Consider the following 16,940-nt stretch of genomic DNA (forward strand, 5'->3'; position numbering starts at 1 on the left):
ACTGTAATTGGAGTGGGAATAGAAGAGGGGCCCCTAAGGGTCCCATGAGGCCCCCAGGCGATAGACCGTCCTCTGAATGTGACACACACACACACACACACACACACACACACACACACACACACACACACACACAGACACACAGACACAAGCATGGAGGGCTCCCAGATGACTGACAAATTAAATAGAGTATAAATGTCCTGGATACTGCGTCATAACTGATACCCTTGACCTGAGTATCCCTCACTCCTCCCTTCTCCCTCACTTCTATTCTTCTGCTTTTGTTTTCTCTCTTTTAGTCCTTTTTGTCCTCGTGTTCACCACAGTCGCCAGCCTAGACTATTTCTGAAATGTTAAAATGTGACAAACAGTAAAACAAGGTGAATTGAGACCCAAGGGGCAGGAAGTGCAGTGGTAGGTGCTGAAAAGGGTTGAGCCGATAAGATTTAGAAGTCTAATGCTAATACATTTGTATGAAAGGTACTGATAGATGACTTTTGATGACCTATGGGGCGTGGGCCTGCATTAAGAGTGATACTCCGTATTTGAGGAGTATAAGGTTAAGGTTTGGATGGTGGCCTTTCCTAAACAATCTAGCATAAATCTATCATCTGTCTTATTTATCCAAGTAAGCTAAGGGCTAGGACTGTTTCTTTATGTCATGTCTTCTACATGGATTATCTACTGGTGAGGATGCTGACTTTTGTCAGTGAATTATGATGGTAAATGTGCCATCGTTATTATTGTACTGCACATATGCTGTGCGACAACGGAAGGTTTATCAGGTATTAAAGGAGGTGGGGCTTAGTAAATCATCATATTATTCTTAGTTTTCCAGCTTCTGGCCTAATATTCTCCACTGAGGGCCATGATTAAACAAATGATAAAACATGTTCATGTATCATTAGAATCTAATAATATTACATTCAGGTTAGGTAATCAGTGGAGTACTGATCAATTATATGATAAATTTGCTATTAATCTAACTGCACCATATCTATTGGTTGTCTGTTTTCTTTCATGAAAGGCCAATATTCACCTGAACTAAACCTGCAGCTCTAGGTCTGCCACTATGTTTTATTCCTTAAGTGTTCAGTAATACAGCAGCCCGTGGCTTTACATATTAAAATTCAGCAGAAATTGCGACGAAAGATAAATGCATTCAGCTGAACAAATTACACAGAAATATCCTAATGCCAAGGTTATCACCACTTGGCCATTAAGGTCTTCTAACCTACTGGCTGTTCGCTCTCGATTGGAAACTAAAGTGGTGGCTCTGTCAGTGTGGAATGCTTCTCACCTGAGACTTACGTTCTGCAGTCTCTGTTGATGCCCTTAAAAAACAGTTGACGACTCTTTTATTTAAGCTGGCCTTTGTCTAGCGACGTGCTATCTAAATTATTCACACGTGTGTGTTTTAAGTTTGTTTCTGCTTATGTATTATTGAATTACTATTTTATGATTTTTATGTTGCTGTTGCTTATGTTTTTATTGCTTGACTATTATTTATTGCTATCTTTACGTTGTTGTTTCTTTTGTGTCATTGTTTTCTCTTATATAAGCTCACTGGCCACTTTATTACTTCTGACCCTACCATCTGAATGTCACAGCTGAAATCGAGACTCATCAGACCAGGCAATGTTTTTCCAAACTTCTGCTGTCCAATTTTGGTGAGCCTGTGCGAATTGTAGCCTCAGTTTCCTGCTCTTAGCTGACAGGAGTGGCACCCGGTGTGGTCTTCTGCTGCTGTAGCCCATCTGCTTCAAGGTTCGACGTGTTGTGCGTTCAGAGATGGTATTCTGCATACCGTGGTGGTAACAAGTGGTTATTTGAGTTACTGTTGCCTTTCTGTCATTTTGAACCAGCTGCCAATTCTCCTCTGACCTGTTACATCAACAAGGCATTTTCGTCCACACAACTGCTCCTGCCAATATCCCGTGAGCGGTCACGGGATATTGGCAGGAGCTGCCCCAGTGAAATGGAGAGGATTTGAGAGCATCTACAGGCTGATGTGTGTAAAGACTTTTTTGCAGGTCAGGGTATATGATATGTTGTTTAAGTCAGCTGTTAGCCAAAAAGCTAAAAGAGGACTGGAGAACGAGGGAGAGAGGCGTTCTTTCCACAGCTGTAAGTAGGTACTGCCATTATTATGTCACACATTGTCCGTTGTAAACTTTGTGTGACCAGCAGAAAGCTTTCAACCACGAACAATTCAGCCACACAGCAACTGAAACTTATTGAACTCCGGCCGCTGCTGCCAGTGATGCTTGGACTCATGGGGAGAGAGTGGTGTTAGGCTAAGCGACGTTTTATAAAATCACTGAATATTGCTCTTATAGCCTAAATACATGTGTAGAAAAAAAGAAAATTTTAGGACTATATGTTTCTATCACCTGTACCAAAGTCAGTGGCATGTATGTATGTATGTATATAATATTGTTCAAATTAGTTATTAGAGGTGGCGATGGGGCAATAGATTAGACACTTTTATTCCCACTGCGACATAGGCTATTGTCTCAAGTCCTGCTTCACCAGCCATATGCTATACTAGAGCCGCCACCAGTTTGATTATGGTGTGTGTGTGGGGGGGGGGGGGGGAGGTCTCAGTATATTTTCCTGCTTTTTTGTCCTTTTCCAATGACTTACCTGCTAAATTCATTGAATTGCTGCCATGTTATTGGCTGATTAGCTATTTGTGTTGACAAGCAATTGAACAGGTGTACACAATAAATCAATTTAGGCACCTTTATCTACTTGATCTGACTGCCTCTTCACCTTGCTGCCTTCTGTGAAGAAAAATAGAAGTTTCTGCAGACTGCAGAGCAGCTTTTTCCCCCAAGTTATCAAACTTTTAAACTCAAATTCGTCCTCAGCACTGCTCCATTAAATATAGTTTATTTCTGTTTAATGACAGCAATATTGCACAGATTTCAAACTACCAGTGCTGTCTTCTTCCGCTGAGAACTGTCTGCAACCATAAACTGAAGGCAAACTGCCTGAACAGACCGAAGATGAAGATTGAATATTGGAATTGGATGGGCCTCCAATGTGTAATTCGTTTTTGTTTTTACTCTTGGGTGACTTTTTTTGAATGAATCTCCATGACCACCAAACCCCAACACAAAAATACCATCTTAATTTTTTACATTATACCACCCTGTGAAAGCATGTTTTAATCCTCATGGACATTATTTTTATTATTATTTGTAAATGTATCTGCTTTGCACCTTCCTCGACTTCTCCCTGCTCTTACTCTGGTCTCTCACTGCAAGCACACCGGCTTTCCCCGCCTCTCTACGTCTCTCTCTCTCCCTATCTGCTCCCCTGAGTTTCTCCATCAGCAGTAGGTTATGTTATAAAAAGTTGCCGAAAAGACACAAAACTCTTTTTTTCTGGATTTTTCCACCCGTAATCCGGCAGCGGGTGCACCGCATGCCAGCTTGTGAATTACATAGCTTATCAATGTTATCGTCCATCTCCGTGTTTCATTGTTGACATCGTCCAATGCCAATTTTGACATCACTCAACCCTAATTTGAATACATTTATTTTCTCTGCAAGTCATTTTGTGACTGCATTTCCTTTGTATGTTTCTGTTTTTGATGTGATATAGGTCTTAAATTTCATTCCTAGTGGTCTTAAAAAGATCTTAAAGAGTCTTAAATTTGACTAATGGAAACCTGCAGAAATTGCAATTACAATCTCATAAACACAGAACTACTCATGTACAGGTGGCCTTCGTCAAGTTGAGAGCAATGTAAGAAAAGTTTGTGCCCTATATTTTTCTTAATAAGACAGTTAGTGGAGCGTAACATAAAAATAAAGATGGAGCATTTTTGAGAAAGATATTTGCTTTTGAGATGATGACAATCAGTTGAGTAAAGTACCTCTATATGTGAGGTTTTGACCTACTCATTACACTTAGCATTGCTGCTGATTGGGTTCAAAAGTTCACAGAAAGTAAATTACAGCCATATTATAATCACAATAACACATTATCATCGATCTTTAAAGGTCCAGTGTGTAATATTTTTGAGGACTTATTGACAAAAATGCAAAATAAGATCCACAACGATGTTTTCAGTGGTGTATAAAGACCTTACATAATGAACTGTTATGTTTTTATTACCTTAGAATGAGACATTGCTGTCTACATAACCCCCTTCCATGGACATCACCATGTTGCCATGCTGCCGTGTTTCTACAGTAGCCCAAAACGGACAAACAGCGCTACAGAACGAATGAATGTTTCCTTTGTCATTGTTTGTTTAAACTTCATCTATTATGTGGTTTATAATGGACTGTGGTGCAGAAACGGTGACAGTGTTTCACACTCTCGGCTTACATTTTCCATGTTATCTGTCAGTGGCTAAGTCGCAATAACATATGGTTTTACTGATATAAATAAGTTAATATCATTTCTTAATAAATCTAACTGAAGAAACCTCATTTTTTGGCCACTCTGCTGTCTCAGAAGGCGACATCTTTTGTCCTGTGTCGGCCACCGTAGCTATCCTACACTCTTTGAAGGGGGTCTAGATGGATGGTTGCAATTTGCAACATCACCACTAGATGTCACTAAATCTTACACACTTAACCTTTAGTGACTGCTAGGAACCACTTTAAAACGTCTTAGATATTGTCAATTTTGACATAACTAAAATTTAGGCCCAAGAAATGTTTAAATCCAGTTAGAATTATAAAACAGCTGCTGCTGGTATGTTTAACTGCTTATGAAATCTGAGTCACATATATTGACAGTATTTAATAAATGTTTCTTCTAAAATAGTTCGGCCCCTGAAGCAGCACTCAGTCTCATTAAAGCTACAGTCAAAATTCATGTGGTTCATTAAGTCATTTTTAATTGGATTTTAATGTAAGAGGTTTTCATTTCTTCACTTTTTTAGGCACTTCCAGGGATTTAAACCAACAACCCAATCAGTTCTTTACTTGCTTTTCTTACCTTAAGGCTTCTGCTTCCTCCGACGGTTTATCCCCCCTTCAGTTTGAGGTCGGAGATCCTCATAAATGTTCATGGTCATGCACTACCTCAGAGAGAGGTGCACTTTCATCTAATCTAATGTAATCTAATGTAACATAAATGATTCCTCCGGGGGGATAGTGAGTCATTGCTGCTGCAAAGCACTGGATATACTGTAGCAATAGCTAGGAGGACATAAATAATAATAGGGCAAATAAAGGGTATGTAGAAATATGTCCGGAAATGGTAATGTCTCTCGTCAAAAACGATCAACTCTCCATTATACTGTCACACTGTCAGTTTGAAAAGTGCTCAAGAAATCATGAAAGCTAGCCTGCTGATTTTACCCCTTTATGGTAAATGTGCTGCAGACTCCAGAGCTAAGGCCGTGTAAACTCCAGGAGGGTGTTATAAACAGTGTTATAAAGGCATACCCATTCAGTTAGACATCAGATTATGCTGATTTTGTTAGGCAGGTTTAGATGAAGTGAGACTCATGCAGTTTCTTGACAGTAATGTTTGGACAAATGGTCGAACTCTTAAGTTCAGCTGCTTATACGTAAACACGTAGATAATAATAATGAATACTTTTGACACTTTAAGTACATTTTACTGATAATGCTTTTACTTTGAATATTTAATTTCCATAGCATATGAGCAGCAGAATAAATACATATGGACCCAAACTTCCAGCCAGAGGTGATCGTGTCTTAAGTGGCTATTAGTCCATCTCCTTGGCAACCCTGAGCCACCTGGAGGAGGACCCTTGGGCAATTGTAACTTTGCAGACCGTGATCCTATGCGGTTGCCATGGTTAAGACTCCAGTCCTATGAGGATGGAGAAGAAGCTGCAGCCAGCAACCTGTCACACTCACCTGTGTTCAAGTGTGTGTGAGCGTGACCGTGTTATTATGGATAAACATGCAGCTGGTACAGATTACACTGTCATCTACATACAGTGTCAGCTGTGCAGTGGCGCTGTTGGAAATGTGTGTGTGTGTGAATATCTACTGGCTCATTCACATTATGTTGGCTCAGAACAGTAGGTTGGCTAAATATTCCACTTAGAACCACTGTTAATTTCGTCACCTATTTTTAGATTTAGTATTTAGTATTTATTTAGTCTTTGTCCTGAGTTATACATCTTTCACCAGTTATGACCATCTTTACACACTGTTGTGATCTACTGTATTATAGAGGCTTTCAAATGTGACAAATGTCTTTTTATGTATTTTGTATTTAATTCATTTAAACAACCTCAAATGATGAGTAATGACTGCTGGAGAGTGAGGAACAAATTTACAAAATGTCATTCACAAAAAAAAGTTTTTTTCTTTACGATAGAATGTGTTTAACATACATATATCAGCAATTATACGTTTTAGAGTGCAACTTCCATAAAATATTTTTTATGTTATATATTAGCAACCTATTTGAATACGTTCACTATATTTGTACAAGCAATTATATGATTGCAGTCAAATAGTGTTTTAATAACCTTATAAAAACCATCTAAAAATGATTTTTCTACATATTTGTATGACCTGTTATGACCATTTTTGCACCCAGTTATGATCTGCTGTGCTGTAGAGGCTTGAATAAACAGCTCAGATGACAGCTGGTTTCAGGTACTGTGGATTTTGCTAACTGTAAATTTACAACTGGATTAAATTGCATTGTTCTCCGCTTAGTGTGGTTTTTAAAATTGTGTGAGTGTCCCGCAGCCACACAGGGACACACACACACTCCTCAGAGTTCATGGCCTCTGTAATAAAGTTAAGCCTATGTTATGAGTTCTCAGATCCTCTAAAGCTTTCCAGCTCTTATTAAGTTTTTACTGGCTGGGTGCAAGACAAATGATATGAGCAGAAGAGATGGAAGAGGAAGACAATCCAAGACAAGTCTAAAGAATTATTCCCAGGACTGCCTAATTTTCTCATGAGGCCTATTTTTTGTATTCAGCTGGTCATGTGTCTGTTACTCACTGGCGCCTGGCCGCGTTCAGCTCTGATTCTCGTCACTGAGTCTGTGTCATGGTGTGTGCGTGGGTGCGTGTGAACACCTACGCACGTATGTGTGCAGTGCGGAGTGAGAAAGCGGCGGCAGTGTAGGGTTACAGAAGGAGATCCATTACTTCACCATGGCAGCCAGCCTTAATTACAGCTAACTATAGACGGAGCAGAGGGAGCGGAAAGGAGAGGCAGAGAACGGGAGCCATGGAGGGACGGAGGGAGACGGAGCAATGAGTGTAATTAAAAAGTCTATTTGAAACCATGAGATTATTACAGCGATGGAGTTGGTGTAATGGCTTGTACAGTACTCAAATTCATACTTCTTATTTTATGCATGCAAACAATGAATGTCACAAATTCTCAGCTGTAACCGTGTCCATCTGTTGAAACAATGGCATGGTCCAAGTGAAAGTATGGTGAGTGTGCGTGTGTGTGTCTGAATAATATTGGCCTAAATAAAGTTTAGAGGACATGGCTGATATGAAACAGAAAAAACTCAGTAGTTTAAATGGTGTGTGTGTGTGTGTGTGTGTGTGTGTATGAATGTTTCAGGTTTGTGTGTGCATTCTGCTTGTGCAGGCATGGCTGTGTGTTAAAGGAATAGTTCAACATTTTGCTATTCTGATTTATAACTTTTTTTCTTGTGTAAGTGCTACAGCTAGGGGCTGGTTAGCATAGCTTAGCGTAAAGACTGGGACAAGAGGAGGAGATTGAGTTATAGATTAACGGCTCAATCTACCATGAAGTTGTTCGTCCTGTCCGGTACATAACACCCTTAAAACCACAATGTGTCACTTTATCACTTCGATTTTCACACCCAACCACAGTCATCATTGATGCTGGGTGTACAGTGAAACACTGCTTTTCAGCTTGGTATTAAGTGACTTTTTCATGGTGTCTTCAGATTTTTGTTATTTGACCACTGAATTGTTAATTTGCACGGACTACAAAGCTTTGCGTCCATTCGTGCCAAATCCCATCTTTGCGTTGACTTTATATGCAGTCGAGCTGCCTTTTAATTTTTGCTTTGTGTTATATCTGAACAAACTGTGAATTACGGATCGTGTAAAACAAAATGTACTTACCGGAAACAGCTGACTCCTAATAAGATTTTCAACGGAGCTGGTTAAATTTACACAGAGCAGTTGAAATGAGTCGTCTCTAGCCTGATTGACAGATTTGCTCAATCACAAGGTAGCTCCTCAGCATGCGCTGCTTTATCGTCTATTTTCTTCTAAGTTGGACCATCATTTACTAAATGAACATCATGCTGTATTGAAGAAGACTTGAAGCTAATGATTGAGACTATAAAGTCATTAGGAAAGTGTTTACTGAGGTAATAAATCGGGTTGGAAGTAGGTTCATTTTACCATTATTTCCAGACTTCTTTTTGTAACCAGTCTCCCCCTGCTGGCCATTCGATAGAATGGAGGTTTTTTCGCAAGATAGTAACTGTAACGATACTCTCTGTACTTTATTACTATATTATTATTATTAAAGTGTGTGACGCATTAAAGATTACGTCACGTCAGTTTCATGTGGTGTCGCTATGACAACAAACTACATTGTTGAGGTACTATATCTGCAATGGAAAACAGAGACGGGGCACCAAAAGTGAGTCAAGTAGAAGCGAGGCTAGTTGAACTGGTGCCAGCAATGGGTAAGCGGCATTGCTCTGTGTTGTCCACTTCCAATGTCAAGGATATAATGATTAATCATATATTTACTGTAGAATTTATCAGTCTGACACTGGCCGTGTTGAGCTTGAATAAAATTTTGTCATTTTCAAGTATCATTGCAGCTTTTTCTTTCCAAAAATAAGCATGCCAGCTTTTAAAGACTTATCTCTGCTTAAATGTAGGTACACACACACACACACACACACACACCTGGCGAAAACACTCGCACATTGTGTCAATGGTGACATTTCCCTTTTTGTTTGTCTTTTCTAATTAGTGGTCTCTTCCGCTCGCCTGGCACACTGTCGGCCAATGGGCAGAGCCCGCTCATTACCCAGGGTTCATTTCAGGGTCTTTGTCAAATGAAGAGTGAAAGTGACAGCTCAATCTAACCTCAGCAATAAGCTCCGCATGGCTGCCTCCTCACTGCTGGTATAGGATTCAACTTGGCTATCATCTAGGGGCACACATGATGGTATTCTGAAGCTAATTGGAACGCCACCCTGTTCTTTCTTTTTATGTCTTCTCCTTCTTTGCCTCCCACTTTTTTCTGTTTTAGTTCTGGATGTCTGCCCTGGCCACCACCATCCCAGTGCCCTGCGGAGCCTTCATGCCAGTATTTGTCATTGGTAAGAAGCAACTGGCTGTGTGTGCCTGCGTGCGTGTGTTAGACCAGTGAAAGTACACTCGCCAGCCAAATAGCTTAGCATAGTACAAATACTGGAAATGGGGGGGCGGGGGGGAAACGGCTAGCCTTGGTCTGTCTAAAGGTTACAGAATCTGCATACCAAAAACTAAAAAGCTCTCTAATTAATGTGTTAGATCACCTTTGTTTACCATATAAAAACTGAAGAGTGAAAACAACTGACTTCTTTTTTCTTTCATTTAGACAGGGCCAGGCTAGCTTTTTCTTAATATACTAAGCTAACCAACTGTAGCTTCATATTTAACAGACAAATGTGCAAAGCAAATTTGCTCTTTTTTCCCCTCCAAAATGGCAAACTATTCCTGTCACGTTAGAGGACTAATAAAATTAGCTTTTTTAAATTAACTGTAATATTACACAATTTTACTCTCTGCAAGAAAGCGCATTTCGCTAAATGTTGAATCATTCCTCCAATGAAAAACAAAATTACATCACCGCTAGTGTTTTTCCTTACAAATATTTATTGTCTTCAAACATCAAGCTAGTTGATGTGAGGACATGCCATTTTTACTTTATCTGAGTGGAAATATACGCACACACCTTAGCAAAAGTAATGCTAAAACATTGGACTAATACTTTCTGTGACCAATCACAAGAAAGGGAGCTGAGTCGTTGTTTTTTTAACATTTACATTTATTCATCTAGATGACACTTTTATCCAAAGCGACTTATAATTGCCATACGTGTCAGAGGTCGCATGACTCTGGAGAAACTAGGGGTTAAGGATCTTGCTCAGGGACACACAATGGTGGATGGGTCACAGTGGAGAATTGAACCCGGGTCTCTCACAAAATAGGCATGTGTCTTGTCCACTGCGTCATCACCACCCATTTTTTTTTGTTTGTTTTCTTTTTGGAAATCCATTTGCCACTTTAGATTACTATAACAGTACACTAGTGTTGATTACTGCCCCCAGTATCAAGCCCAGTACTGATAGTAGTTTATGTTTCTTTGTGCACGTGTTCGTATATATTTTAGGGGCAGCCTTCGGTCGGCTGGTTGGAGAAAGCATGGCAGCCTGGTTCCCAGATGGCATTCACACAGATGGCACCATCTACCCCATAGTGCCGGGAGGCTACGCTGTCGTGGGTAAGTTAAAGACACAATCATGGTGCCGTGATTCTTCAACTATCACTCACTATTCTCTCACTTTCTTGAATTAGTCCTCTGATGTTCTTTGTAATGTACTTTTGCGTTTTTCTTTTGCTGTTTTCTTAAAAGCCATTTCTAGTTTTTGCTCTCACTCATTCAAATTATTTGTCTGATTTTAATCATTAATATTGGGGGTTGTGGTAGTTTTGTTATCTGCACAAACATATTTGTCTTTCATAACCAACTCCTCTGGATTTAAGTAATTCAGTACGTCTTTTCAAGATGGTAACTGTGCACACATAGTTTTTGTCTGTGAGGCATCAGTGGTTCCACTTTTTACTTTTTTTCCACTCATGGAAAATGAATCAAGATGAATATTCAATGTATAGCTCCAAGTTGAGACTCAGATTAAAGGAGACACAGGATATGATCAGACTCAAACACTCAACAGAAACGAATTACATTTACAAGATCACCGGACAAGACTTAACAAAAAATAAAAAAATTGGCTGCTAAAGTAGCTGACAAAACAACACACTTTCACAGCTCATAGTGCTGCTGTCAAGTGCTCATATCCTGCTTAAAAGTTTAAAAGCTGAAAATGCAACTTCTTTTAAGAAACAGAAATTGTGCCAAAGTAGTTGTTGATGACTGTTGCATCATGGGATCAAATCAAGTCTCACAGAGCCATAAAAGTATGTTCTATTTCCTTTACCTCCAAAAAGTTGGTATGAAATACAGTAATGTATTTTATTTACTCTTTCATCTTGTCTGTTTTAGTATATTAATTCATTAATGTATATCCCATTTCTCCACTCATTGTGTTTTGTTCTTAAAAGAGGGCCCATTATGTCTTTTTTTAGTTTCAGGCAAATTCTTATCAAACATTGAGTTCGGTCTTGGTTGCATAGAGCTAGGTCAGCTAATCTTGCAGCTGTTTCACAGTAAAAGCCTCATGGCGTAATTACTTTTTTATTCATGACTTTAGTGAGAGTCCCAGCTGTGTTTCACCTTCTGACAGGAAAACAATCAGTGCAACACCATGCTGCAACACAGACCATGAGCTAAAAACTGAAATCCAAATACATATTTTTCCAGAAAGTTATAGCTCGACGGATTTATAAGGCCGATACCAGTATGAGCCAATAGTGCTTTGTTACATTGAACCTAAACATTTAAGTATAGAGGATACAGTTGAAAAATAAACGTGTCATTTGCTGTCTGGTGCACATAATATGTAATGGAGACACTGTTTCTAAATTACCTTAATCATATCTTTTATGTACTGCTATTTCTTGTTGCTTCTCTGCAACATCTATGCTGGTACCGATATCTCTGCAATAAGCTGATATATCAGCCAATATTAAGCATGTTAGCAGCAGCTACAGCGCTCAGAACACACAATCACCGTAGTTACACACAGACAATAAAATAGAAGAAAACAGACTTGGAGTTTAAATGTTTCACGTAGGGCTGTACTCACTAATGATGCCAGCGGTTTAGACATTAATGGCTGTGTGATGTGTTATTTTGAGGGGACAGCAAATTTACACTGTTATACAAGCTGTACACTCACTACTTTACATTGTAGCAAAGTGTCATTTCGTCAGTGTTGTCACATGAAAAGATAAGATCAAATATTACCAAAAATGTGAGGGCTGTACTCACTTTTGTGAGATACTGTATGCTTACATGTGTAAAACATTCTTCAAACAAAAGAAAAACTATCTTGATTAGCCTATAGCAGAACAAAACTTAATGTCTTGCAAACACCATCCCTACTGAAGTTGCATGTCTAATGAGATGCAGTGTTGCGATTCCCTCCTCTGTGCTACTTGTTGACAGCTGTGCTGATTATGTCGTTGTTGCAGGTTGGTGGTGGCAGTTTTTTTTCTGGGCTGCTGGCGTTGTTGTGGTGCACTGTAGCTGATGACTCAGCCTTTTACAGGCCTGACACTCTGAGCCTCTTTCATCTCACAGCGGAGCTCGCTTTAAGGACTAAATGTTAGGATGGGCAGAGGGAGCAGAAGCATTTATCTGAGGAGGATAGGCAGACATACACAGGCTTAATTAAGTTACGAGAAAGAACAATTAAACCTGCCTTTGTAGACTCTCTCACCCACCATCTGTTTCTCTCTGCTCTCCTCCCTCTTTTCACTTTATTTTAATGCTTTTGTTCTGTGCAATCTTTTTTTCAACGTTCATCTCATTTTTTGGATTGGATTCATCCATTTTCTGTGTCGAGCAGCGGAGGCTCACTTTGCCCCATGCTGTTCTGTCTGCTTTGATTCAACTTTTATATTGCTCTTTACACAACATTTTATTGGGAGAAATGATTTGGTAATATTGAGGGTTCCCTTCTGTATTGAATTACCTGAATGAGTCGACTTTTGCCTTATGGGCCTATGAGAGGAGATTGTGTGGAGAGGAATGTGAAATGTTTCAAGGAAATTGATAACAAGATGATGACTTACAGTCTTCAGGTAAATCGATTTGCAAAGTTTTGTGGATTGGATCAATAATGCTGTAGTATATTGTGAATATGATCTGACCAGGAAAGTTTCAGTATTGAACTGACTGGTGACTGCGTGACCAGCTATACTGTGCGTGTGGAAATAATAATGATGAAACCACAACCGTTGATTAGGATATTCATTTTTTAATTTTTACATGTTTTTATACACATCTAGTACAGTAAGGTACAGTGTATATTATGTATGGCTTTTATTAACCTATTAGTGACCATCCTAATGTATGTGGTACATCTTACAGCAGCATCTGAGAGACAGAAGTCATGAAGTCACATCTTCACCACTGTAACGAATACGATAACAAATGAAATCAGACATTTGTGTAGTAAAGAGGCAGTAGTGCTTAAGTTATTTGGAGTTTTTCCAATGAAATCACTTTTTAATAAATAACTATTTTACTTCCTTTTTGTCCATGGGCACTAACCTCACAGAAACGAACCACACACCTGTTTTCTCTGTTGATAGCAACAGACACTATTCCATTCTATTCTATTACATTTTGAAATAATGTACTTGATGTATTGAAAATATAAGTACTTGTTATGGTGAAGAATGTCCCCTTGCAGTGTCATAACATTATTATTATTAGTACTCATTTTAATGCTGTAGGAGGAGGAACTATTTTAGACTGATAACAAAGCATTGCACTTGATAAGCTCATTGCAGGTTTAGTGTGTACAGTACTCATCTGTAAAGTAACAACAGTAGCTGTAAGATAAATGTAGTAATGGAAAAAGTAGCATGCAATTTAAACACTAAAGTAACGCACAAAAGCATGCTTTAGTACAGGACTTGAATAAATGTACTTAATTAGTATCCATTACTGTGAAGAGGGAATATATCATCATGCAGTTTTGTTTTAACTTGACAAGCAAATTTGTTTTGACTTTTGCCAGTCTTGGCACTATCCTACATTGCTGAGACTATTTCTATTTTCAGAATTTAGCAGGTCTGGTGGGAAGTGAGAGATTTGAAATTGAGAAAATCAGCAGTAGTAGTCACGATCTTGAGTTGTTGATTATTCAACATCTTTTATATTCTATCGGTTGTAAAACTACAATTTATTGTCCTTTGAAATCATGATAATATTAAACAATTTGTAATTTTGATGGATGGTGCCCCTGAAATCCACCACAGGGACCCCATTTATTTAGCACCAGACCCCACCTTGAAAACCACTCATATGAACAATTGCTTCTCTACAGTACTTCTCTGTTCTTACGCTCACCCTGCTGTCCTCTCCCCCACCCAAAGGTGCGGCGGCCTTGTCGGGAGCGGTCACCCACACTGTTTCCACCGCAGTCATCGTGTTCGAGCTGACTGGCCAGATCTCCCACATCCTGCCGGTGATGATAGCAGTGATCCTGGCCAACGCCGTGGCCCAGTCCCTGCAGCCCTCCCTCTACGACTCCATCATCAGGATCAAGAAGCTGCCCTACCTCCCCGAGCTGGGCTGGGGACACCATGAGTACGTACAGTGGAACATGCTGGAGAAACACAAAAAACCCATTATCGTCACACATAACATTACATCACATTTAATGTATTAGGTTGTTTCAGTATTAATATTGCAAATATTGAATATTAAATATAATAGTTAGATTATTAATAAGTCACAATTAGTCACATCATTATAGGATGTGCAAATAACAGAAGATCATGCTGAGATAATGAAATGTATGATTTAAAAATGTTCATTTATTTATTTATTGAAGAACAACACAACATTTTTACAAAAATAATAAAGTTACAGTCAGCAGCCAGTTTTCTTAGCATAGCATAGCACAACGATGGATTAAACAAACAGGATATCACATGTTAATTAGACCTATAGACCTAACTTCACGTATTCCATGTTAACATGCTAACATTTAGCTGTAACATTTAACTTATTAGCATGATAATGTTATCAAGTTAACGCACATAAAATACTGTTTGTAGGGCACACTGTGTAGCTTTTAGCATGTTAGCTTGCATGTACTGAATTGAGTGCAGTAACGTGTGCTGTATTCCTGTTTGTGTAACGTGCTAACTTAAGCATGTTAAAACACCACATTAGCTTTAATCTCTAATTTAAGCCCTATTAGTTTTGTTTAACTGTTGTTGAAAGCCTGTTTGTTGGCTCTGCAGGGGTTTATTTCTTTCATTGTGGAAGTTTAATTAGCCACAGAATGGCTTAGATACTGTGTAAATGCAGGCAGTTTTAATCTAATGTGTTAATAGCTCAAGCTGAGTGCACAGTGAGTGTTAACGGTTTTAAATATTGCTTTTAATGTAGGTGTTTGGACTCCAAATAGCATGTCTTCTTGCCTTCAGGGTACACGTGGAATCACAGAGAGGAATTTGCTTTTTCAAAAAGTCAAACAATGGTGGAGCGGCCTGGCTAAGTGGCTTGCATGGCTTTTAATTTCTTTCACCCCCATTAATAATGCATACCAGCCACACAGTACTGAATGGGATTACCAGCTGCGTGGTGTCTTCCAAGCTCGGTGAAACCACACAGAAGCACTTGTCATTTAATTGTTTGGAGTCGATTATTGTTATGATGTGGGGAAATCATTATGTGGAGATAATAGTTTGGATGCATCATCCACGAATTATAATGAGGAAACATTTTATTTCATCCTCCATCTGTTGATCATTTTCTGTGGCCATCCCCTGAAGAGTTTTGTCTCTGTCCGCTAATCGAGTCCTTCGCTTTCTACATCAGCACCTCTGTTGACCCACAGTATCCATCTCTTTGTTATCTATTCCTCTCTGCTCTCCTCGCCTCTGTCTCTCCTTATTATCTATTGCGAACTTGGCCTCTCCATCCCAACCACACTCGCCTGTCCTGTGTGTGTGTGTGTGTCTTAGAGACTGAAGAGAAGAGAGAAAGCTGTGTGAAATGTGAGCCATGTTTTCAGTAAGCTGCTGCATAGTTGGTTATTTTCTCTTTGCTGATTATATAATGTAGTGAACATTACACACGTGCACATTCACAGGGTCGACCACACCAACTCCCAAGTGCTTACAGAATCATTAATAGTATGATATTAATAAGTACATGTTCTTGTTTTAAAGGATAATCTGTTTTTATTACAACTTGGATCTCATTTTCATAGGTTGTGACCGCATTATTTTCACTACGTGGTAAGGAGAATGTTAAGATCAAAGCTGTAATAAAATTTCATAATTTTGTCTCTGCAGGTCAGTTAAACTTCAAAAGACATTAACTGAAGCCTTGACAAATTCAAGTGAAATGAATTAGAAACATAAGAAATCTTCTGTGTGTTTTTATGTGTGCATGCATGTCATTACAACATTAGGTGATCGTCAATCATCAACAAACAAAAAAAAACATTTTGACTGACATGATAAATACAAAGTTTCCAAATGTTAAAAGTTGCCTGGGCATAAAGATGATAGAGAGACTGTCAGAAAGCCTTTTGTGTGTGTTTGTGTGTGTGTGTGTGTGTGTGTGTGTGCGTGTGTGTGTGTGTGCGTGCAAAGTGAAAATAAATCATGACATGATCATCTATCATCAAAAAATATCAAATTATCTCAACATAATGACATGCGTTTCGAGTAAAAGTTCACGAGGCGTAAAGATGATTGAGAAACTGTCAGAAGTGTGTGTGTGTGTGTGTGTGTGTGTGTGTGTGTGTGTGTGTGTGTTAGCGTGTTAACAGTCAGTCCACAACACGCCCACACAAAAATGTAATCTCCGTGAATCATCTATATTTAATTACAGACACACGCTATATGAACTTGAGTTGCTGTGCAGAAACCTCCGACTTCCCTTCATCTTTCATTCACCTTTTTACCTCTTTCTGCATCTCACCAACTCTGTGAGTGTGTGTGTGTGTGTGTGTGTGTGTGTGTTACATTACTGCAGCATACGAGAGCAAAGGAGGAGGCGGCTGAGGGGGGGAATGGGACGCTGTTGCTAGCATGGCCC

The 16,940-nt window shown here is 39.1% G+C and overlaps 1 protein-coding gene across 5 annotated transcripts in view; it reads left to right on the forward strand.

Moving 5' to 3' along the window:
• The window catches only part of clcn2c (chloride channel 2c), a 176,932-nt gene that overhangs the window by 116,556 nt on the left and 43,436 nt on the right, over positions 1-16,940 (forward strand). For all 5 annotated transcript variants that reach the window (XM_046073718.1, XM_046073720.1, XM_046073719.1 and 2 more), the window contains 3 exons: positions 9,231-9,300; positions 10,356-10,466; positions 14,255-14,468. In XM_046073718.1, coding sequence (XP_045929674.1) covers positions 9,231-9,300; positions 10,356-10,466; positions 14,255-14,468 — 395 coding nt within the window. The remainder of the gene's footprint in view (positions 1-9,230; positions 9,301-10,355; positions 10,467-14,254; positions 14,469-16,940) is intronic.

Source organism: Micropterus dolomieu, linkage group LG17, assembly GCF_021292245.1.
Source record: "Micropterus dolomieu isolate WLL.071019.BEF.003 ecotype Adirondacks linkage group LG17, ASM2129224v1, whole genome shotgun sequence".
NCBI lineage: Eukaryota > Metazoa > Chordata > Actinopteri > Centrarchiformes > Centrarchidae > Micropterus > Micropterus dolomieu.